Source organism: Canis lupus, chromosome 4, assembly GCF_003254725.2.
Source record: "Canis lupus dingo isolate Sandy chromosome 4, ASM325472v2, whole genome shotgun sequence".
NCBI classification, from domain to species: Eukaryota; Metazoa; Chordata; class Mammalia; order Carnivora; family Canidae; genus Canis; species Canis lupus.
This window is the reverse complement of record NC_064246.1, coordinates 342,571-367,135: the sequence shown is the minus strand read 5'-3', so window position 1 is coordinate 367,135 and position 24,565 is coordinate 342,571. Positions and strand designations below refer to the sequence as shown.

Here is a 24,565-nt window from a genome sequence, read left to right as displayed (position 1 = left end):
TTTGTTCTTACAAAGTTTGCTGTCCTTTTCGTTATTGGCTTGTTTGATCATCATCATCATCCTTGAATCGGTTTCAATCGCCTCCATCCTAATAAATAGGAATCCTAAGGGTTCAGAGATAAATCGGTGCACTCAGCATTAGCGGAGGAGGATGGGTCAGCACTCACCCATCTCACTCTGGTTCGTGTTGTTTTCACGCTAAAACCAGTGTCGGTATATTTGGTACAGAAATTGTCCCTGATTAAAACTGTGGCGTGCAGTGCACCTAACCCTACCACCAAGTATTTATTTCCAAACTTCTAGAGGCTTCCGCGGAACTCCTGTATCAAAAGGTGAATTAAGGCCCTTCCTGCATTCTCCAACACATTTCTATTCTCAGCGGGTTTCAGGTAAACTGAAACCGCAAGTTGAGCCCTGAATTTTAAGGCTTATTGGAGAAGCTGGGAATCCTCTCCAGCCCCAAGGCTAGTTTTTAGACAAAAACTGGAATTTCACCCGCGCTCCAGGCTAAGAAAGTGATAGACTGCCTCTGGCTGCTGAGTCTGGGTTACCAGGCATTTTGTAAGCATCATGCCCGCTGGAAGAGGGTTCTGTTATCCCAGCATTATGGCATCTAGTTACCTTGTGCCACCCAAAGTGTCTGTTCTGGGATTTATGGTGTCATATTATTATTTTAAGAAGTTTAGATCTGTGCAGCTGTCAGAAGATCAGCAGATGGCCATGTCAGAGTTCTTCAAGGCCTAATTAACTTTTACCCTAAGGGCTCGGCCCAAGGGTGGAGCCAACAATGAATTCCAGGGTGTCATCTAGATGTGTGGCACTGAGTGAACTGACAGAATCAAAATAGTACTGGAAAGCTTGTTCAAAATTATGTCATTCATTCTTCCTCACATCCAATATAGTAGCATTGAAACCAAGTCACTAGGTTTGCTAATAGCAGACACTAGCATAGAACAGAAGTCTCGGGGATCCCTGGGTGGCGCAGCGGTTTCGCGCCTGCCCTTCGCCCGGGGCGCGATCCTGGAGACCGGGGATCGGGTCCCGCGTCGGGCTCCCGGTGCGTGGAGCCTGCTTCTCCCTCTGCCTCTCTCTGTCTCTCTCTCGCTTTCTCTCTCTGTCATGAATAAATAAAAATCTTTAAAAAAAAAAAAAAAAACTCTCCAGGTCGTCCACTGTACCATGTTTAAGTCACAACAATTTTCTTAGAGAAGTGATTTTGGAGAAACTGCAATTTAGGGAGACAAAACACACTTTTGAGGGCTTTGAAGACTTTCTAACTTTGTGGAGTTTATAATATTAACAGGAAAAATCGTTATGTAACTTAAACACTTTCCTGTATTTCTTTTCAATGTTATTTGAAATACCAGGTTAGGGGTCCGTAATTTGGATATATTATTATACACTTTGCCCAGCCTATTATTGGATGTTTAAGTTTTTTATTCTTTTGTGTTATTAAGTGGACACAATTTTCAAAACAGCTAGCAAGAAAATGTTTAGATTCACTCAAAATTTTCCCAGATCCATCAAGATTATACCAGAGTCACCAGTGTACAGGCAGGTACTCCTTTATCATGGTCCTTCCTATTCCTTCTCATGGCTCAAAGGGATGTTTTCCTAAGGGTTTTAAGGGTTTATGTTTTACTAAAATGTATGGAAATTTCTTTCAGGTGATTCTGGAGCTGCAAGATAAGGTCTCTTAAGACTTCTATCTTCCAACTTTCACTGTTTTGTCTTCATAGTTTCTATCCTTTACAAAGAACTGCAGAAAATGAACAAGTATCAGGTGCGTCATTTATTTAGCTCTTACTGTGTGTATATGTGTGTGTTTCTTTTCAGTGAGTTTTATGAAAGACAACCCATACATTGAACTAAAAAGTGCAAACAGTTAAAAATCACCTTCAGGGAAAATGCTCTTTGAATATCACAGCAGTTCCAAAGCATAGTCTGCAGACTTCTGGGATACTCAAGGCCTTTTTCCAGGGCCTGTGAGGTCAGAACTTAATACTAAGATGCAAAATGCCTTTTACACTAATGGTGTAAAAGCAGTGTTGACTAGGTTGCTGCCTGTTGGCATGAATTATGACAGTGATAGCAATGACTGTATTTCTCTGCAGTGAACTCACAATAAAAAACTGCCACCATTACTTAAGGATGACCTTGATGAAACAGTAAAAATTACTAATTTTATTAAATCTTGACCTTGAATACATGTTTTGTTATTCAGTATGACAAAATGGGAAGTTCACATAGAGTACTTTCACTACATGCTGTGTAATGATGGTTGATTGTCTAGAGGAAAAGTAGTTGTGCAATTAATCTGTGGGCTCACGAAGCCACCTTTTATATGGAATACTATTGTTACTTGAAAGAGTAACTGGCAGACAAATTATGGTTATTTGGATTGGTATTTACCAAACATTTTCTGAAAAATGGCTTAAGTGAGCCTGTCACTTCAAGGAAAATAACTTTCAGTATTTTTTGCCAATGTTAAAAGTTGAGCTTTCATGTGAAAATACAGATTTTTAGAAAACTTGTATTCTCCACTGTGAAGCTGACTTAAAGACTTTTCGGAGAAGATTGGCGAGGATACTAACAAATGTGATAATATGTTTTATGTGTGTCTGCATTTGAGTAATATTTCTGATGCATGTGCTCACAGGCAAATAAGCAGTTTAGGAGGACAGTGTGACACAGATATGAGGAACAGAATAAGGTGGTTAGGGAATGCCAGTCTAAAAGGTAGTATTTGAAGAGAGTCCTGGTTAAATGAGAGTCCTGGTTAAATTCCAAGTAGAATTCTGGGGGAAGAGCATTCCAGGAAGAACAGCAAATACAAACACTCTGAGGCATGTTCCAGAAACAGCATTCAGGACATTGAAGCGACAAAGCAACCTAGGGGAGAATGATCTAAGAAGGAAGATCAAAGAGGCAGAAGGGACTGTAATATGTAGGACCTTGTAGTCTGAAGGAAATAACTAAATTTCAATTTTATTTATTTAAAAATCATACAGTGTATTTGGCAATCAGTTTCTCAGTCCTTTCATAAACACTTGACGTAATCAGTCCTATGTAATTCTAATTCTCACAGCCCAGCTTTTGAAATGGTTTACTACCAGATCATAAATTTTTAGTGTGGACATATCTGATATTAACTAAAAATCATAGTCTTTGGGCATGAGGGTGGGGAAAAAGACACTCGAAAGAGGGAGAAATAATGTAGGCGGAAGCTCAAAATACATAGCCCATTCAACAGTTTGCTTTAGTCTTGAACGTCTCTTTAAAGTGACGTTTGCTTTAGTCTTGAATGTATCTCTTCTAAGTGACATTCTCCTTATCCAGAATTCATTCAGGGGTGCCATGATTTTCCCATATTAGGCTCTGTAACTAATTTCTGACTGGCCAGTCTGGACAACACAAATGACTAGTGAGCCTTTTTGTTTTGTGAAGTAATTTTGAGAGCAGTCGGAGATCCCTGGGTGGCTCAGCGGTTTGGCGCCTGCCTCTGGCCCAGAGTGTGATCCTGGAGTCCCGGGATCGAGTCCCACGTCGGGCTCCCAGCATGGAGCCTGCTTCTCCCTCTGCCTGTGTCTCTGCCTCTCTCTTTCTCTACGTCTATCATAAATAAATAAATCTTTTAAAAAAATTTGAGAGCAGTCATCACTAACAACTCTTGAAAAAGTTTATTTTATGCAGATACCATAAGTTTTTGTTTGTTCATAGCCATTTTGGCCAAATTAGATGTTCTTTATTTCTTCTTGCATCTCTCAAGTTGTAATGGCATAAATTTCTTCTGTTTGAAAACATCCTTTATGTTGTTTTTATTCTGCTTACTTGCTTGTTTTAGTGAGGGCCTACTGGTGGAAAGTTCTAAGTTTGGTTTATCTGAAATATAAATAACTTTTTCACTGTGTATAGCACTCCTTGTTGACAGTTCTTATATTTTGAAACATTGAAAAGCATTCATTATCTTCTACTGATAGTACTGATGATTGACCTTTTGTTAGACCTCTAAAGTAAATTTATGTTTTGGGCTGGTTACTTTTAAGATACCTTATCTCTACTGTTTCGGATGTGTGGATTTTTCTTGATCCTGATGAGATGTTTGTTGTACTTCCTTTGGGTTGAGTATTTTGAGTATTACAGTGGATCTCCTTTATTGACTTTTAAGCTCTACTTTTTTCTAATTTCGTTTATTATTTAGTCTGAAGATTACATTTTTCACCATTATCTGTGTCTTCAAATATTTATCCACGAACGACATAATTAAATTCAGCAGCATAATTCTGTTTAAACCCTCCCACCAGTGTGGTCCTTGTTTTTATATCTCACTTCTCCATATATTTTTAACTCCAAATACTTGTTATTTTTTTCTTTAATCAGTATTAATTTTTTTTAAAAGCAACTTAACGTATATGTCTGTGGATGTGTGCATGCGTGCATAAAATAGTGTTTTATGTTTGTACAAGTATCTGTGCTTTGGGTGCTCTGTATTCTGTCCTACAGGTTTAGGATTCTCTCTGATATCTTTTCCCTTCAGCCTAAGCAACTTATTTTATCATTTCATGTAGCACAGGAGTTATGGTGACGAATTCACTTTATCTTTCTGAAAATGTCTTTATTTCATCTTGGTTTGCGAAAGATATTGTTGTCAAATATAAAACTATACTTCAAGTTTTGTTTCTGCATTTATAGGATGCCTTTGTCTTCTGATGTTTCTGATATCATTCCTCATCTTGTTACTCAACAGAAAATAACGTGTCTTTTTTCCTCCACCAGTGCTTAAGATTTTCCTCTTATCTTAGTTTTCAAGAGTTAGATTTTGATGTGCATAATTATCATTTGTTTTGGATTTATCCCTCGAGGTCAATAAAGGTTTATGGATTGTTGCCTTTCATCATTTCAGAAAGTTCTCAACCACTTACTCTTCAAGTATTTTCTTTGTCCCATTCTCTTTTTTCCTAAGATTACAGTTATACACAAATGTTAGAGACAATATAAATAACACGCAAATGTCTCAGATGCTCTACTTAGTTTGGGGTTTTTTTAGTCAGTTTGAATATTTCTGTTGAACTGATTTTTCAAGTTCATGGTTTCCTTCTTTTTTTCAATTCACTTTCATTCATAAGCCCATAAAATCCACTTCTAATACGGTATCTTTTAATTCTGAAAGTTCCTGTTCTGTTCTTTTTCTGCTATGGTTCTCCATTCTTTCATTTATATTGTCTGTTTTGTTACCTGGTCATTTAATTTTCATTATAATTACTTTAAAATCCTTATCTGCTAATCCCAACATCTAGGTTATCTGCTTCAAAAGCCTTCTTTCTTTGGTATGTATGAACACTTTCTACTTTTTTTGCATGTCTCATAATTCTTTATGTGCTAGACACCTTATAAAAGTAGAGATCAAAGTTCCAGCTCCAGAAAAACGGCATATCCCTTCTTCTGTCTGGTTCCCAAGTCAATCTAATAGGTAGTTGAACTGACCATGGACTTTAGTTAGATTCAGTTCACTAATGATTTCAAATGGTTTAAGGGCAGGATCAAGGCTTTACCTTCAACTGAGCTTGGGATCAGAGCACCACTGAGGCTCCACTGATGTGCTCTATAGTCTAGCCACCAGCCTCCCTTTGGGTGACTGAGAAGTTCCTACCCTGCAGAGCTTTCACCATCTGAGACATCTCTTCCTGCCATGGTGCTCTGCTACCAACCTTTGGAGGGTTGTTGCTGTATACTCAGTAGAGGCCTATGGGGAAGACTGGTGGCTGTTTATATTTCAGACCATTCATATTGATTATGGAGCTTCCTATTTGGTTCCAGAAACTGCTTCCCCAACTTAAAATAAACTGATCACTTTGAAACATTTGGCGGCAAGTGAAGAAAAAAGAAAAAAAAAAGAGTTCTGATACTAGGATTCCATAATTTAGGGACCTTTTGAATGTGAAACCCCCAGTCACCTGCTGTATCAAACAGCAGATTGGTGTTCACTTCTGTTGTAACTGGAGTCTGCAGGGATTCTAATAAACCACAGAAATCCATAAGCAAACATTAACATTTTGTTGAGTTGGACTACTTCCCTCTCTCCTTTACTTACCCCTAAAAATGAGTCATTGTGGTTTTCTTTTCTTTTCTGGAGTATTCATCTCTTCTGAGTTTTTTTCCTTTGTTCATCTTTGGATTCTCAGTTCTCTGATAGGTTTTAGAAAACTTGTAATTTTCTAAGTTAGGGGATTGTTCTTATTGTTAGTGTGAGACCCGCTTCTCTTTTGTCTTACTATATTACATTCAGAACCAGCTTTTTATCCTATGGTCAGGATGCTAGCTCTCAGCTACTTTCTGCTCTATGAAATTTGAAAATGTCCCGAAAATTCAAATTAAAGGTATAGAAAAAAACTCTTATTTTTTTCTAGGATCTTGATCCCTCCAATTTTGGTGCATATATTTGATGCTTTCATACAGCCACTTTTAGCATGTTTTCTGAGTTGTGGTTTTTTACGTTTATTTTTTAATAGTGGAAAATCTACATAAAATTTACCATTTTAACCAATTTCAGCTATACAGTTCAGTGGCATTAAGTACATTTCACATTATGGTACAGTCATCACCACCATCCATCTTTAGAACTGCTTTCATTTTGCAAAACTAAAAAAAATTATTTTACAGATGTTATTTGCTTATTTGACAGAGAGAGACAGCAAGTAGTAGGGAGTAGGGGGAAGGGCAGAGGGAGGAGAAGCAGGCTCCCCACTGAGCAAGGAGCCGGATGTGGGGCTCAATTCCAGGATTCCAGGACCATGCCCTCATCTGAAGGCAGACACATAATCAACTGAGCCACTCAGGTGCCCCAGAAAAACTGAAATGGTAACCATTAAACAATAACTCCTTATTCTCCCTTCCACTGGGAACCACCAGTCTACTTTCCCTCTATAAACTTGACTATCCTAGGTCTCTTGTATAAGTAGAATCACACAGTATTTGGCCCTTTAACTGGCATATTTCACTCAGTATAATGTCTTTAAGACCGGTCATGTAGCATGTGACAGGATTTCTTTCCTGTTAAAAGCTAAATGATATTCCATTATTTCTATCTACCACATTTTGTTTATGCATTTGTCTTTTTTTGCTATTGACATTCTTTTTTTTTTTTTTTTTTTAAGATTTTAGTTTTTTTTTAATTTATTCATGAGAGACACAGAGAGAGGCAGTAACACAGGCAGAGGGAGAAGCAGGCTCCATGTAGGGAGCCCAATGTGGGACTCGATCCTGGGGCTCCAGGATCACACCCTGAGCCAAAGGCAGATGCACAACCGCTGAGCCACCCAGGCATCCCTGCTATTGACATTCTTTATTAAAAATCAAGATTTTACACTTTTTAATGAGTTCCATCTTTCCTTTTGCATCCAGTTAACTTCTGTTTATGCTCATACTTACCTTCTGTGATGCAGCCTCTTCTCTCCTTTTAGTTGTGGAGTTTGTTCGGCTAGTCTTGGGGTTGTTTTCTTGGTTTATTTACACTGATGGGAGTTTTATCTAGTTGTACCAAGGGAGGAGGCGAGCCTAAGGGTCCTCCTATTCCACCAATATATTCCCAGCCTCCTCTTTTTGCATTCATCTGGTGATAGACACTTGGGTTTTTTGCACCTTGTGGCTATTATTAATGTTTCTATGCATATTGGTGCACACATATCTGTTGGAGTCCCTGCTTTGAGTTCTTATAGATGTGCAACTTGAGTGAAATTGCTGAATCATATGCTAATTCTGTGTTTATGTTTTTGAGAACTGGCTTTCTGTATTCTCTGTAGAGGTTACACTATTTTATATCCTCACCAGCAATGTATAAGATTTCCAGTACCTCTCAATCCTTGCCAATATTTGGTATTTTACTGGGCTTTTATGTTGTTGTTATGTTGAAAGTAGTCATCCTAATAGGTATGAAGTCATTTTTGTTTTGTGCTGTTTTATTGTCTTTATTCTTTAAATTCCAGCAAAATTCACTTTTTGGGTATACACTTCAGTGAGTTTTGACACATGCATAAAAGCATATAATCATAACCACAGTGATGCTATATATGCCCCAAAATTCTCTTGGAACCCCCAAAACTAATCCTGGCCATCACCAATTTATTCTTTAACCCTATAATTTTGCCTTTTCCTGAATATCATATAAATTAAATAATATGTAGTTTTCTGAGAATACCAACTTTCTTTTAGCATAATGCATTTGAGATTTAATCATGTTGAATGTATTCACAGTTCATTCTTTTTATTGCTAAATAGTATTGAGCTGTATCTGTGTACCCACTTGGTTAACCCATTCACCACTTGAAAAACATTTGGGTTTCGGTTTTGTGGCAATTATAAAAGGAGCTGTTATAAATAGTTGCATTTAGATTTCTGTGTGTACATGGATTTTCATTTATCTTGGGTAAGTACCTATGCATGTGTTTGCCTGGGTCATATTAAGTATTCTGATTAACTTTATAAGAAACTGCCAAACTGTTTACCAAAACAACAGTACTATTTTGTATTCCTACCACAATGTACAGATGTCTACTTGTTTCACATTCTTGTCACCATTTTGTATTGTCAGGTTTTTTTTTTCAAGTTGTGCTGATAGGTATGTAGTGGTATCTCATTATGGTTTTAATTCGCATTTTTCCTAAAGACTAATACATTGAAAATGTTTTAGTGTGCTTATTTGCTACCCACATATATCTCCTTTTGGAGTGTCTATTCAAATTTTTTGTCTATTTTTAAATTAGACTGTTTTATTATTGATTTTGAGAGTTATTATATGAACTGGATATAAATAATTTCTTAGATTTGTTGTTTTCAAATATTTTCTTCCTATCTGTGCCTACACTTTTCACTCAACAGTGTCTTTCACAGAGCAAATTTTTCTGACCTCTAGATTTTTTTCTTTCTAAATTCTTTTAGTGTTGTATTTGATGAGTCTTTGCTTAACTAAAGGTCACAGAGACTTTTTCCTATCTTCAAAGAATATTATAGTTTTACATTGTACATTTAGGTTTATTATTCATTTTGAGTTGATTTTTATACAAAGTTTAAGTTCTTGGCTAAGGTTCATTCTTTGTATATGGATACTCATTTTTTTCCAGCTCCATTATTGAAAAACAAATGTATCTAAGTTACCTTAATATATATTTCCTTGCTATGTATACAAATAGATATAGAAATGATTACAGACATGTATACATGAGTTAATATACATACATATTTACTAACTCTGCTGAGAATACCTATAGTCAGTGACACCCTAGAAGCAATGAACATACCCAGCACACAGATCTTAGTTCTAAACACTATTTGCCAATAAAAAGGAACCAGAGGGGCACCTGGATGGCTCAGTCTATTAAGCAGCTGACTCTTGATTTCAGCTCAGGTCATGATCTAAGGGTCCTGGGATCAAGTTCTGCATTGGGTTCCACACTCAGTATCCTGCTCCATGTTTAGTGGGGGAATCTGCTTGAGGATTCTCTCTCTGTGTGTGTCTCTCTCTGTCCCCCTTCCTCTGCACCCACCCCTGATTGCACACACACTCTAAAATAAATAAATCTTTTAAAAAAAACTATGGGACCTGAATAACATGGAGAAATTACTGATTTTAGGGCGAGGGTAGAAAAATATAAAATAAGCCCAGATAGTTTTGTAGTATCAAAAAGTATGTGCTCAGAAACCGAATGATGGGGACATGTCAAATGGACATAGCCAACATGAAACATCTTCTCATGGGCAAACTGGAAAAATTTAAGCAACAAAATAAATAACTCACTATTTGATTCTAACGCAAAGCATTAAATATTTGAGGCCATAATGATATAAATAAATGAAAAAATAAACGGGAGAAAAGAGAACTCCTCTACATGAAGAATTAGAAATAATATACGTAGATATTGCCAACTCCTATAGGTAGTGCTTATTCTATCCCTCTTTGAGTATGGGCTGGAGTAATGAATTGCTTTTAAAGAATACTGTATGAAAAAGAAATAATTCAGTATGAAAAACAGTTACTCTACAGTGGAGAAAACTGGCAAAAACTCCCTTAACAAACTGATCCAGGTTAATATCATCAATGGTATCAGGTACCCCCACGGACATTATTATGAGAAAGACTCTGTTATTCTGCCTCCAAAATTTATAATCTCAGTTTAACCAAGATAAACCCAAAAAAAATTCCTTGTGCAATTCGACATTTATTCTCTATATGCCTAATATCTTCTTTAATTCAGCCAAGATTGTCAAATTTTTTGTATTTTTTTCGAGTGTCTCATTTTGATGTACTCATTTCCTTTTTTTATTTTTTAAAGTTTTGTAGCCGTTACACTGAAGATTACTATTAATATCCCTAATTTATAACAATTTAGTTTGAAGTGATACCAACTTAACTTTAGTTGCATAGAAAAACTGAAATGTAGCTCTGTTTTTCCCCCTTCATATTGTTGTTGTAACATATATTTGTATGTTGTATGCCTCTTAATATAGATTTATACTTCTGTATTCATTTGACTTTTTTCATTTTTTAAAATTTTTTTATTATAAATTTATTTTCTATTGGTGTTCAATTTGCCAACATAAAAAATAACACTCAGTGCTCATCCTGTCAAGTGCCCCCCTCAGTGCCTATCACCCATTCACCCCCACCACTGCCCTCCTCCCCTTCCACCACCCCTAGTTCGTTTCCCAGAGTTAGGAGTCTTCATATTCTGTCTCCCTTTCTGATATTTCCCACACATTTCTTCTCCTTTCCCTTACATTCCCTTTCACTGTTATTTATATTCCCTAAGTGAATGAGAACATATAATGTTTGTCCTGCAATTGACTTACTTCACTCAGCATAATACCCTCCAGAACCATCCACGTTGAAGCAAATGGTGGGTATTTGTCATTTCTAATAGCTGAGTAATATTCCATTGTATACATAAAACACATCTTCTTTATCCATTCATCTTTCAATGGACACCAAGGCTCCTTCCACAGTTGGCTATTGTGGACATTGCTGCTAGAAACATCGGGGTGCAGGTGTCCCGGCGTTTCATTGCATCTGTATCTTTGGGGTAAATCCCCAACAGTGCAATTGCTGGGTCGTAGGGCAGATCTATTTTTAACTCTTTGAGGAACCTCCACACAGTTTTCCAGAGTGGCTGCACCAGTTCACATTCCCACCAACAGCGTAAGAGGGTTCCCTTTTCTCCGCATCCTCTCCAACATTTGTGGTTTCCTGCCTTGTTAGTTTTCCCCATTCTCACTGGTGTGAGGTGGTATCTCATTGTGGTTTTGATTTGTATTTCCCTGATGGCAAGTGATGCAGAGCATTTTCTCATGTGCATGTTGGCCATGTCTATGTCTTCCTCTGTGAGATTTCTCTTCATGTCTTTTGCCCATTTCATGATTGGATTGTTTGTTTCTTTGGTGTACAGTTTAATAAGTTCTTTCTAGATCTTGGAAACTAGCCCTTTATCTGATACGTCATTTGCAAATATCTTCTCCCATTCTGTAGGTTGTCTTTTAGTTTTGTTGACTGTATCCTTTGCTGTGCAAAAGCTTCGTATCTTGATGAAGTCCCAATAATTCATTTTTGCTTTTGTTTCTTTTGCCTTCGTGGATGTATCTTGCAAGAAGTTACTGTGGCTGAGTTCAAAAAGGGTGTGGCCTGTGTTCTCCTCTAGGATTTTGATGGACTCTTGTCTCACATTTAGGTCTTTCATCCATTTTGAGTTTATCTTTGTGTATGGTGCAAGAGAGTGGTCTAGTTTCATTCTTCTGCATGTGGATGTCCAATTTTCCCAGCACCATTTATTGAAGAGACTGTCTTTCTTCCAGTGGATAGTCTCTCCTCCTTTATCGAATATTAGTTGACCATAAAGTTCAGGGTCCACTTCTGGATTCTCTATTCTGTTCCATTGATCTATGTGTCTGTGTTTGTGCCAGTACCACACTGTCTTAATGACCACAGCTTTGTAGTACAATCTGAAATCTGGCATTGTGATGCCCCGAGATAAGGTTTTCTTTTTTTAAAATTCCCCTGGCTATTCAGGGTCTTTTCTGATGCCACACAAATCTTAAAATAATTTGTTCTAACTCTCTGAAGAAAGTCCATGGTATTTTGATAGGGGTTGCATTGAACATGTAAATTGCCCTGGGTAGGATGGACATTTTCACAATATTAATTTCTGCCAATCCATGAGCATGGAATATTTTTCCATCTCTTTGTGTCTTCCTCAATTTCTTTCAAGAAGTCTTCTATAGTTTTTAGGGTATAGATCCTTTACCTCTTTGGTTAGGTTTATTCCTAGGTATCTTATGCTTTTGGGTACAATTGTAAATAGGATTGACTCCTTAATTTCTCTTTCTTCAGTCTCATTGTTAGTGTATAGAAATGCCACTGATGTCTGGGCATTGATTTTGTTCCTGCCATGCTACCAAATTGCTGTATGAGTTCTAGCAATCTTGGGGTGGAGGCTTTTGGGTTTTCTAGGTAGAGTATCATGTCATCGGCAAAGAGGGAGAGTTTGATTTCTTCTTTGCCAATTTGAATGCCTTTAATGTCTTTTTGTTGTCTGATTGCTGAGGCTAGGACTTCCAGTACTATGTTGAATAGCAGTGGTGAGAGTGGACATCCCTCTCTTGTTCCTGATCTCAGGGGAAAGGCTCCCAGTGTTTACCCATTGAGAATGATATTTGCTGTGGGTTTTTTGTAGATGGCTTTTAAGATGTTGAAGAATGTTCCCTCTATCCCTACACTCTGAAGTGTTTTGATCAGGAATGGATGCTGTATTTTGTCAAATGCTTTCTCTGCATCTAATGAGAGGATCATATGGTTCTTGTTTTTTCTCTTGCTGACATAATGAATCACGTTGATTGTTTTACTAGTGTTGAACCAGCCTTCTGTCCCGGGAATAAATCCCATTTGGTCATGGTGAATAATTTTCTTAATGTACTGTTGGATCCTATTGGCTAGTATCTTGTTGAGACTTTTTTGCATCCATGTTCATCAGGGATATTGGTCTGTAATTCTCCTTTTTGGTGGGGTCTTTGTCTGGTTTTGGAATTAAGGTGATGCTGGCCTCATAGAACGAATTTGGAAGTACTCCATCTCTTTCTATCTTTCCAAACAGCTTTAGTAGAATAGGTATGGTTTCTTCTTTAAACGTTTGATAGAATTCCCCTGTGAACCCATCTGGCCCTGGACTTTTGTGTCTTGGGAGGTTTTTGATGACTGCTTCAATTTCCTCCCTGGTTATTGGCCTGTTAAGGTTTTCTATTTCTTCCTGTTCCAGTTTTGGTAGTTTGTGGCTTTCCCGGAATGCGTCCATTTCTTCTAGATTGCCTAATTTATTGGCATATAGCTGTTCATAATATATTTTTAAAACCGTTTGTATTTCCTTGGTGTTGGTAGTGATCTCTCCTTTCTCATTCATGATTTTATTAATTTGAGTCTTCTTTCTCTTTTTAATAAGGCTGGCTAATGGCTTATCTATCTTATTAATTCTTTCAAAGAACCAACTCCTGGTTCTGTTGATCTGTTCCACAGTTCTTCTGGTCTTGATTTCGTTGAATTCTGCTCGAATCTTTATTAACTCTCTTCTTCTGCTGGGTGTAGTATCTATTTGCTGTTTTTTCTGTAGCTCCTTTATGTATAAGGTTAGCTTCTGTATTTGAGTTCTTTCCAGTTTTTGAATGTTTGAATGGATGCTTGTATTGTGAAGTATTTCCCCCTTAGGACTGCTTTTGCTGCATCCCAGAGATTTTGAACGGTTGTATCTTCATTCTCATTAGTTTCCATGAATCTTTTTAAATCTTCTTTAATTTCCTGGTTGAGCCTTTCATCTTTTAGCAGGATGGTCCTTAACCTCCACGTGTTTGAGGTCCTTCCAAACTTCTTGTTGTGATTTAGTTCTAATTTCAAGGCATTATGGTCTGAGAATATGCAGGGGACGATCCCAATCTTTTGGTATCAGATCAGACCCGATTTGTGACCCAGTATGTGGTCTATTCTGGAGAAAGTTCCATGTGCACTTGAGAAGAATGTGTATTCAGTTGCGTTTGGATGTAAAGTTCTGTGGATATCTGTGAAATCATTCTGGTCCAGTGTATCATTTAAAGCTCTTGTTTCTTTGGAGATGTGTTTAGAAGACCTATCGAGTGTAGAAAGCGCTAGATTGAAGTCATCGAGTATAAGTGTATTATTATCTAAGTATGTCTTAACTTTGGTTATTAATTTATTTAAATATTTGGCAGCTCCCACATTCAGGGCATATATATTGAGGAATGTTAAGTCCTCTTATTGGATAGATCCTTTAAGTATGATATAGTGTCCCTCTTCATCTCTCACTACAGTCTTTGGGGTAAATTTTAGTTTATCTGATATAAGGATGGCTACCCCTGCTTTCTTTTGAGGACCATTCGAATGGTAAATGGTTCTCCAACCTTTTATTTTCAGGCTGTAGGTGTCCTTCTGTCTAAAATGAGTCTCTTGTAGACAGCAAATAGATGGGTCCTGCATTTTTATCCAGTCTGAAACCCTGTGCCTTTGGATGGGGTCATTAAGCTCGTTCACGTTCAGTGTTACTATTGAAAGATATGAGTTTAGAGTCACCATGATATCCATTCAGTCCTTGTTTTTGTGGATTGTTGCACTGGACTTCTTCTTAAAGGGGAATTTTAAGAGTCCCCCTTAAAATTTCTTGCAGAGCTGGTTTGGAGGTCACATATTCTTTCAGTTCCTGCCTGTCTTGGAAGCTCTTTATCTCTCCTTCCATTCTGAATGAGAGCCTTGCTGGGTAAAGTATTCTTGGTTGCATGTTTTTCTCATTTAGGACCCTGAATATATCCTGTCAGCCCTTTCTGGCCTGCCAGGTCTCTGTGGAGAGGTCTGCTCTTACCCTAATACTCCTCCCCATAAAAGTCAGGGATTTCTTGTCTCTTGTTGCTTTAAGGATCTTCTCTTTATCTTTGGAATTTGCAAGCTTCACTATTAAATGTCGAGGTGTTGAACGGTTTTTACTGATTTTAGGGGGGGATCTCTCCATTTCCTGGATCTGAATGCCTGTTTCCCTTCCCAGATTAGGAAAGTTTTCAGCTAGGATTTGTTCAAATACATATTCTGGCCCTCTGTCCCTTTCGGTGCCCTCGGGAACCCCAATTAAACTTAGATTTTTCTTCCTCAGGCTGTCGTTTATTTCCCTTAATCTATCCTCATGGTCTTTTAATTGTTTGTCTCTTTTTTTTCTCAGTTTCCCTCTTTTCCATCCACTAGTCTTCTATGTCACCTACTCATTCTTCCACCTTGTTAACCCTCATCATTAGGACTTCTAGTTTGGATTGCATCTCATTCAATTGATTTTTAAATTTTATTTATTTATTTACGATAGAGAGAGAGAGAGAGGCAGAGACACAGGCAGAGGGCGAAGCAGACTCCATGCACCGGGACCTGGATGTGGGATTCCATCCCGGGTCTCCAGGATCGGGCCCTGAGCGAAAGGCAGGCGCTATACCGCTGCGCCACCCAGGGATCCCTGATTTTTTAATTTCTGCCTGATTAGATCTAAATTCTGCAGTCATGAAGTCTCTTGAGTCCTTTATGTTTTTTTCTAGAGCCACCAGTAGCTGTATAATAGTGCTTCTGAATTGGCTTTCTGACATTGAATTGTAATCCAGATTTTGTAACTCTGTGGGAGAGAGGACTGTTTCCGATTCTTTCTTTTGAGGTGAGGTTTTCCTTCTAGTCATTTTGCTCAGTGCAGAGTGGCCAAAAACAAGTTGTATTGGGAAAAGGAGAAAAAGAGAGGAGAGAAAGAAGGAAAGAAAAGAGAAAAAGAAAAAAAAAGGAAGAAAAAAAAGGAAGAAATAGAGAAGGAAGAAGAAAGGAAGGGGGAAAAAAGGTGGGGGAAGCAAACAAATCAAGAAACAAAACAAAACACGGGGGAGTATCTTTTGATTCTGTATACTTTAAGTCCCTTGACTTCCCCTGGAACTTGTCCCTCTAGCTGGTCTTCTGGGGGAGGAGCCTGTTGTGCTGATTTTCAGGTGTGAGCACTTGGGGGAGCTGCTCTGCCCCTGCCTGGTGCAGGGCTCAGTGGGGGTTGTTTACCCTGTGAGACCCCTGGAGGAACACAGTGGCTGCGGCCAGCTCTGGAGCCCTGGAGTCAGCTCCCACAGTAACTACCGAGTTCTCAGTCTGCAGGGGCCTGGATGCTCCTCGGGTGGGGCCACTGATCTGCTCAGCTCGGGGCACGAGCGTCCTTGCTGTCCTGGGCCCTACTGGCCTTTGCCTGTCCTGGGGGTGGCGGGATCCTGGGCTGTGTCCTGGTTCCCTGTGCTCCCGGGCCTGTGCTGTTGGATTCGCGCCCCGCCCCGCAGCCCCCTCCGCGGAGCCACCGCCCGAGCCCCCCACAGCCGCTCCCGCCCCGCAGCCCCCTCCGTGGAGCCTCCCTCGAGCCCCCCCCAGCTGCCCCCGCCCCGCAGCCCCCTCCGCGGAGCCGCCCCGAGCCCCCCGAGCTGCTCCCGCCCCGCAGCCCCCTCCGCGGAGCCGCCCCCGAGCCCCCCGAGCTGCTCCGGGTCCCCCGTGCGCGCTGCAGCCCTTAGGGAGCTCGGCGCACTCTCCCGGGGCGCAGGTGTCTGTCAGTGTCCCCGGGAGCCCGAGGGCATCCCCGCCCTCCTGGGTCCTGCTCCACCTCCCTGCGAGCCCCTTTCTGCCCGGGAAGGTCGGTGCAGCTCCTGCTTCTCCGGGACGGGGCTCTCCTGTCCTGGGGACACTCGCCCCGGCCTCAGCCCGGCTCCTCGCGGGGCCCCTCCCCCTTGGAGGCCTTTTGTTTATTTCTTTTTCCCCGTCTTCCTACCTTGATAGAAGCGCGAACTCTTCTCACTGTAGCGTTCCAGCTGGTCTCTCTTTAAATCTCAGGCCGAATTCGTAGATTTTCAGGATGGTTTGAAGTTATCTAGGTAATTTGGTGGGGACAGGTGACTTGGGGACCCTACTCTTCCGCCATCTTGCTCCTGCTCCCCTCATTTGACTTTTAATTTATTTATTTATTTTTTTTTTTATGATAGTCAGAGAGAGAGAGAGGCAGAGACATAGGCAGAGGGAGAAGCAGGCTCCATGCACCGGGAGCCCGATGTGGGATTCGACCCGGGTCTCCAGGGTAGCGCCCTGGGCCAAAGGCAGGCGCCAAACCACTGCGCCACTCAGCGATCCCCCCTCATTTGACTTTTTTTTTTTTTTAATTTTTACTTATGATAGTCACACAGAGAGAGAGAGAGAGAGAGAGGCAGAGGGAGAAGCAGTCTCCATGCCCTGGGGGACATGGGATTCGATCCCAGGTCTCCAGGATCGCGCCCTGGGCCAAAGGCAGGCGCCAAACCGCTGCGCCACCCAGGGATCCCCCCCCTCATTTGACTTTTAAAAGCCATATAGGATATAAAAAAAAAGAAATAAAAAAACCACAATAATACAGATTTCATATTTATCTCTGGTTTCCTTTACCTATGTTCTTCATCTGGCCCAAAATTGTCTAGTCTTTTCATTTCAATCCAAAGAACTCCCTTTGGTATTTCTTCACCCCCTCACCCCCCACCCCGTGGCAGTTCTTGTAGGGCAGGTCTACTAGTCCCTCAGCTTCAATTTTTTTTTTTTTAAGATTTTATTTATTCATGAGAGAGGCAGAGACATAGGCAGAGGGAGAAGCAGGCTCCCTGTGGTGAGCCCAATGCAGGACTTGGACCCTGGGGCCACAACCTGAGCCAAAGGCAGACACTCAACCACTGAGCCATCCAGGTATCCAATCACTTAGCTTTATCTTCAAATGCCTTTTAATTTCTCCTACATTATTGAAGGACAGTCTTGCTGGATACAGAATTCTCATTTGACAAGTTTTTCTCCCAGCATTTTAATGTTCATAATGCCTTCTGGTCTCTACGGTTTCTGTTGAGAGATCTGCTTTAATCATATTGAGAATCTTGCTGCTCTTAGGATTTTTGTCTCTGACTTTTGACAATTTGATTAAAATGTATTGTATGGAGCTGTTTGAGTTTATCCTTTTTGTACTTCATTTTGTTTCCTATATGGAGAGATTTATGTCTAGCATCAAATTTGGGAAGTTTTGGCCATTATTTCCTCAAATATTTTGTCTCTTTTCCTCCCTCTTCTCTTTCTGGGACTCCCATTTTGCTTCTGTCATTATGGGTATTAGTGCCCCCACAGTTCATTAGGTTCTGTCTGTCTTTATTCTTTTTTCCTTCTGCTCCTCAGACTGACTCATTTCAACTATCTTCAATTTTACAGATTTTTCTGCCTGCTCAAATCTGTTGTTTTGATCTGTTGTAGTGAATTTTATATTTCAGTTATTGTACCTTTGAACTTCATAATTTCTTCATGGTTTCTTTTTATAACTTCTCTTTATTGATATTGTATGTACGTACATTGTTCTAGTTTCCCTCAGTTCTTTGTCCATGGTTTCCTCTAGCCCTTTGAGCATACTTAAAAGAACTTTTTATAGTAAACCAATATATTTACTAGGTCAGGGATGATTCCGATCAATTTTTTTTTCCTATGAATGGGCCAACTTGTTTATGCCTTATAACTTTTTGTTAAAGTATGGATATTTTGGAGCAGCCGGGGTGGCTCTGTGGTTTAGCGTCACCTTCAGCCCAGGGCCTGATCCTGGAGTCGCAGGTTCGAGTCCCACATCAGGCTCCCCGCATAGGGCCTGCTTCTCCCTCTTCCTGGGTCTCTGCCTCTCTCTCTCTCTCTCTCTCTCTCTCTTTCATGAATAAATAAAATCTTTTTTAAAAAGTATAATATTTTAAATATTATAATGTGGTTACTCTGGAAATCAAATTATCCACTTCCCCAGGGTTTGCTTTTGTTGCTTGCTAAAGGTTATAGTTGTTCATGTTTACTTGCACAATTTTTCAAACACTATATTCCTTGTCATGTGTGGTCACTGTCATTTCTGTACCATTATCTCAATGGTTATCTAGTGATCTGACAGATTTTCTTAAACTTCTGGAACCAAAAAGAAAAATCAAATACTCACTTGATATTTATAGATTGGCTCTAAGATAGGGCACTCCTTCAACACAGGCTGCCTACCCTTCTGCCTTAGCCTTCCCCTCTTTTGAAGAGTCCAAAAATTAGCCAGAGATGCATATAAACGTAGTGTTCTCTCAAGTGTTTTCTGAGCCTGTGTCCAGCCCTGGGCATGCACATTGCTCTCTGGATTCCCTGGTTTATGCACTATAGTCCTTCAAAGCCCTTGTTCTGCCTAGTATCTTCCTCCTCACCTTCCTCCTTCCTGGGCATTTGGAGTTGTCTGTGCTTGTTCCATTATCACCCCTTGCTCCACATGGCCACAGATAGTATATGTCCTTACATATTTTTAACGGAGTCTGGCCCAGAATGCCATTCCAGCCTTAAAAGGACAAAATGAAGGCAAGCCTCTGCACTCATCCACCAGGAAACCACTAGACAGATCAAAACACAGCGGATTTTGAACACAGTCTATATTGTTCAACCCTGTCAAGCTGCACCAAGAACGCTGGCCCTGTCCGTACTGCCCCTGCTACACTGGAGAGGGGGTTGGTAGGTGGGTAAGCAGAAATACCACAATGCTTTCTTCAAATTTAGCAGCTGCTTTCTTAAGTACATCCCTCGTTGCTCTAAGTTTTTCATTAGTTTTTAAAGCTTAGATTCTAGAGTTCTGAAATGGCTGATTTTTGTCAGTACCTTAATGGTTGCCCCAGTGGAGGGACCCATTTTTGAAGCTCTCTACTTTACCATTTCTTGTGACATCATTCACATTCAAAAGCTTTTTAACTACAAAGGCAATTTACTTATTAGAGATATAGGACTACTCAGCTTAGGTATTTCTTCCTGAGTGAGATATGGAATTTTGTTACTTTCCAGCAATTAGTCCATTTCATCTAAATTCTCAAATTTATAGGCTTAGAATTGCTCATAGTGTTGCTTTATTAGTCTTTTAATATTTGTAAGGCTGAAGGAATTGTTCCCCTTTTCATTTCTAATACTGTTAACTTGTTTTCATGGTCATACTGGATATAACTATCAATTTTCTTAATCTTTCAGGGAACTAACTTTGTCATTGTCTTCCAGTAACACTAAACAAAGTGCTCAACATTATTTCAAATATTTGGCAATTTTCCAGATAACTTTGTTATTATTTCCTTTGACTTCTAAGTTTAATTTTTTAAAGATTTAATTTATTTAATTGAGAGCAAGAGAGCATGGGCAGTGGGAGGGGCAGAGTGAGAAATAGACTCTCTGCTGACCAGGGAGCCCAATGTGGGGCTCTGTTCCAGGGCCCTGGGATCATGACCTGAGCTGAAGGCAGACACTTAATGGACTGAGCCACCAGATTCAACTAATTTCTAATTTTAAATCAGCAGTGGTCAGAGAATTTATTTTGTATGATTTCAGTTATTTTAAGATTTCTGGACAGAAAATGGTCCATCAGTGCATATTCCATGAAAAGATGTATCTTGCTAACATACTTACCAGTATCTAGAAAGGACAATGTGATTGTTTAGTTTACAGAACAGACCAGTTCTTTTCAGTGTCTCTGAAAGCAATCCAATTTAACTTCCACAGCTTCCTGTTATGGCTATACCAGAAGTAGGTTCTTAGTAATGTTAGCTGTTATTTCTCATTTGCCACGTGCTTTTCTTTCTTGTTTTCTTTTATGCATAGTCTAGTTCTTTGGAGAAAATGTGCATAGTTTTGTATGATTTTAATACCTTTATGTTTATGAAAACTTTTTTTTTTCCTATCCTTGAATGAAAATTTTTGCAGGACATGAAAGTTTAGATTCAGAATCTTTTCCATTAGAACTTTGAAGATACTTCTTCATCTTTGGTTCTGCATATGTCAGAACCAAGTCACATGTCAGCTTTATTCTTATTCTCTTAGCTATTCTCTTAATTGCTGACGTGATACAGCTATACTATAAGAACATAGTACTTAGAAGTATTACATCACAAGTGTTGCCTTTTAAGAAATCCATATGTATTAAAAAGGAATAAAATGTCTATGTGCGCAGAACATAGTTTTGTGTTTCTCTTTTGGTCTGCTTGTTTCCATACTACAAGCCCCTGAATGCCTCTCCTTATATGGTGAGCTCATTTCACCAGCTTTTACTTTCTACCAAATGCTGTTTTTGTTTAAAAAAAGGAGGTGGGGAACCCTGGGTGGCGCAGCGGTTTGGCGCCTGCCTTTGGCCCAGGGCGCAATCCTGGAGACGCGGGATCGAATCCCACGTCGGGCTCCCGGTGCATGGAGCCTGCTTCTCCCTCTGCCTATGTCTCTGTCTCTCTCTCTCTCTCTCTGTGACTATCATAAATAAATAAAAACTTTAAAAAAAATTAAAAAAATAAATAAATAAAGGAGGTGGGAGTGGGAACAAGGAATCACACAAGCTTTGCTTTGATCAGTTTCCCTACTAAATCAGTCATTCTGCTGTCCTTATCAAATTCCAGCCCTTTGACTCTGAGCAAAGATGTTTTCCTGAGCTGTTAGGATATGTGTCCAAAAGCTGGTTTCTCTTCCCTAATGAATTTTAAGTCTTCCAATAATTTCTCAAATTGTCATGCTCAATGATTACAGCTTTTACTCCTTTGCTGTGCACTTACCAAGCTACTCTACCTTGGACTTTTACATTTGAGTTTTGAACTATAACTGCCCATTAGTTGTGAATCTTTCTTTGGCTTCCTAAACACTCTCCTCCTGGCCTGCCCTTATATTTAGAAAAGTTCTGTCAGGTTTCAGTCTTGGCCTAGTTTCTCCTACCATAACCTTGAATATTGTTGCTTTTAGATTTTTTATTTTTTTATTTTTTATTTTTTTTACTCTTCTGGAATCCCGATTTTCTATACATGTGACAATATTATTTGTGGAAATTTACTTACATGTATCTCTGCCAATATGGATAGTTCCAGCCACGGTCACTTCACAGTGTGAACAGAATTCAGCTCATTGCTTCCTCCTGCCCAACTGATTCTTTTTCTTGTTTTCCAGTTTTCCTTTATGGATTTCCTAGTTGCCACAGAATAATGTTAGTTGGCAAAATACAAATGTTTCTACACACCGCACAATCTCCTCCTATGATATAGCTAGGAAGACAAACCTCTGTTCATGTATAAATTGAGAGATCACTGTCATGGGCAAAAGCAGCTTGGAGCTTACCCCACAGCAGGAAGTCAGGAGGGGACTGATGGAAGAGAAAAATTTTGATGGTGATGTCATAGTTGTAAAGCAACAAAACATCAAGTGAGCATTGCCACAAGCAGAGGCACCCAACCCACCCTGACTGGGGAGATGGAGGAGAGGTCTGAGATAGTGGGGTCCAAGTACTGGCACTGGAAATAAAAAAGAAGGGACTTAGAATGTGTGCAGTAACACAGATGGCAGCTTTAAGAAGTTAGCAACACAGAGGAAAAGAAGTCGAATCCCTTGTTTGCTTGGTAGTGAAGGCAAATAAGAAAACAAGAAGGTGAAATTTAGTTTCCTAAAAACAACAACAACAACAAAAAAACATTATTACAGAATCTAAAGACATCACCCCCATACTGCTGTTTTCTTCAAGAATGTGAATATATTATGCCAACAGAGTTTTCTGAACAAAGGACGAGGCTAACACTTTCATCCCTCCCCACCATAAAATGAGATCATGATCAAAAAATGTTACTCAGCATGCATACAATACTAAAATTAGAAGAAAGTAGAATGTATGAATTGACATTTATTCAGTTGATGTCCTCTCTCCTCCCCTAGACAAACAAAGCGGAGGAGAGTACAGCTTTCCAATATTAAGGAGTTTCAGATGTAAAATAACTTTAAAATCCAGAGGTTAAAGACTCAGAAACTGAGAAAAACAAGTGAATATAAAATATAAGCAAAATAACTCAGGAAAGAAATAGTAGAAAAGAAAATCCTGTCAGATTAAATTACAGTGCATCTGCGGGAGAAGATAAATGAAAGTATGATAAATGATATGTAGAAGGAGAACTGAAAGAGGCCATGGAGTGGGGGAGGGAGTGGTGGTAAGAATCGACAAGGATGAGGAAGAGAGAGTAACAAATAGGAGCTAAGGTAGAATCCCTGTATAACAACACCTAAATAGCGGAAGAAAGCTAATATTTAATCCAAGGAAACTTTCCATAAAAGAAAAACTGAATTACATATTGAAAAGGCTCTGTGTGCCAGAGAGAACTGACCCAGAATTGTAAACACCCAAGAGAGATTCTAATAAAACTACTAGACTTATTCAAAAGTAGAGAAAAAAAAGAGTCCTCTAGGTCACAGGGAAAAAGTCCACATCACTCACCAATGAAAAAATAAAACTGACATAACTCTTATTAGCAACATATGTATAAAACAATAGCAGGACAATGTTTTCAAGAAAAAAGTATGAAGCAAGAATTTATATTCAGCAAAGGAATTCTTCAAGTTTTCCCATTATATTCCAGATTCTATAGAATATAAGCAAAGCAATGATTGGAGGAAATTTCAGTCTTATATAGTCCTGTCAACAAAAATGAGAGACTGAAAATAATTAGCATTATGGTTCTAGCTATTATCAAACTATATAGATACTGTGGGAGTTAACCTCCGTCTTCTCTCAGTAATTATTCAATTCCAGTGAAGTTGTTTCTTGTCCCCACTCCTGCTATTTTAAATGTTTATCGTTCACACATGCCTCTTAATTTACTTAATTTTCAAAACACTAAACTACCAGTCTACTCCTGTAACTCTAGTACTTAACATCTGTTTCTTCAGTGGCTCCCTGTACAGAGTGAATGGGTGACCATCCCAAAGATGTGCAGGACAGCCCACAAAGTGTAACAATAGTGTGAAATAGAATATCTATTTATATTTTTCTTTCTTATAAGCAGAAAAACAAAACGTGTCAATTTTTAATAAATAATTATAAATATATATTAATAAGCAGGTACCAATTAAGTATGCAAAATCTGTATTTTATGGCCTACAGTCACATTCAGAATTATTCCATGTTCTTTTACCTGACTGATGTGTATCGCCTTCTAACTAATTTTTCCTATTCCCATAGTATGCTGTCTTATTTGTTATTTTCCTAAATTTGCAGTTTGTCACCATCAAGGCCTTTGCCAATTCTCTTTTCTTTATTCCACAAGTTCGTTATTTTACCTAATAAAATCTGACTTGATAATACACAATGCAAATACCCATCCTTATTGTGACCATCTTGTATCTTATACATACAAGATACTGTCAGAGTACCAGCTATACATATTACATTCATACATTTACATCTTTGCCTCCTTGTCAGACTGTAAGCTCTTTGACAGCAGGAATAATTGCTTTCATTCATCTTTGTATCTCCAACAAGAGTTCCAGGCATGGGTGGCGTCTCAGTAAATACACATTAAATGTTTCATCTATGTAGCAAAGTATGTTAAGTTTCTAGAGGAAACTTTATAGTTGGCACTGTTACCAGCTAGTTTATGTGAATTCTTTCGCAGTACTCTACTCTGATTACTTCAGTTTGAACTGAAA

At 39.0% G+C, this 24,565-nt stretch overlaps 1 protein-coding gene and 1 long non-coding RNA gene across 6 annotated transcripts in view; one reads left to right on the top strand and one right to left on the bottom strand.

Annotated features, from left to right (window-relative positions):
* The window catches only part of ZNF25 (zinc finger protein 25), a 34,819-nt gene that overhangs the window by 3,946 nt on the left and 6,308 nt on the right, over positions 1 to 24,565 (top strand). For 3 of the 5 annotated variants that reach the window (XM_049108889.1, XM_035714976.2, XM_025448614.3), the window contains exon 2: positions 1,668 to 1,783. The exons of the other annotated variants lie outside the window; for them this stretch is intronic. In XM_049108889.1, the coding sequence (XP_048964846.1) occupies positions 1,769 to 1,783 (15 nt within the window). In that variant the 5' untranslated portion in view covers positions 1,668 to 1,768. The remainder of the gene's footprint in view (positions 1 to 1,667; positions 1,784 to 24,565) is intronic. 5 annotated transcript variants of the gene reach the window in all.
* LOC125754935 (uncharacterized) lies at positions 25 to 22,938 on the bottom strand. The gene is made up of 3 exons (XR_007410082.1): positions 21,937 to 22,938; positions 16,857 to 16,955; positions 25 to 1,114 (listed from the first exon to the last, which is right to left on the bottom strand). It is a non-coding gene; the product is annotated as an uncharacterized LOC125754935 (long non-coding RNA).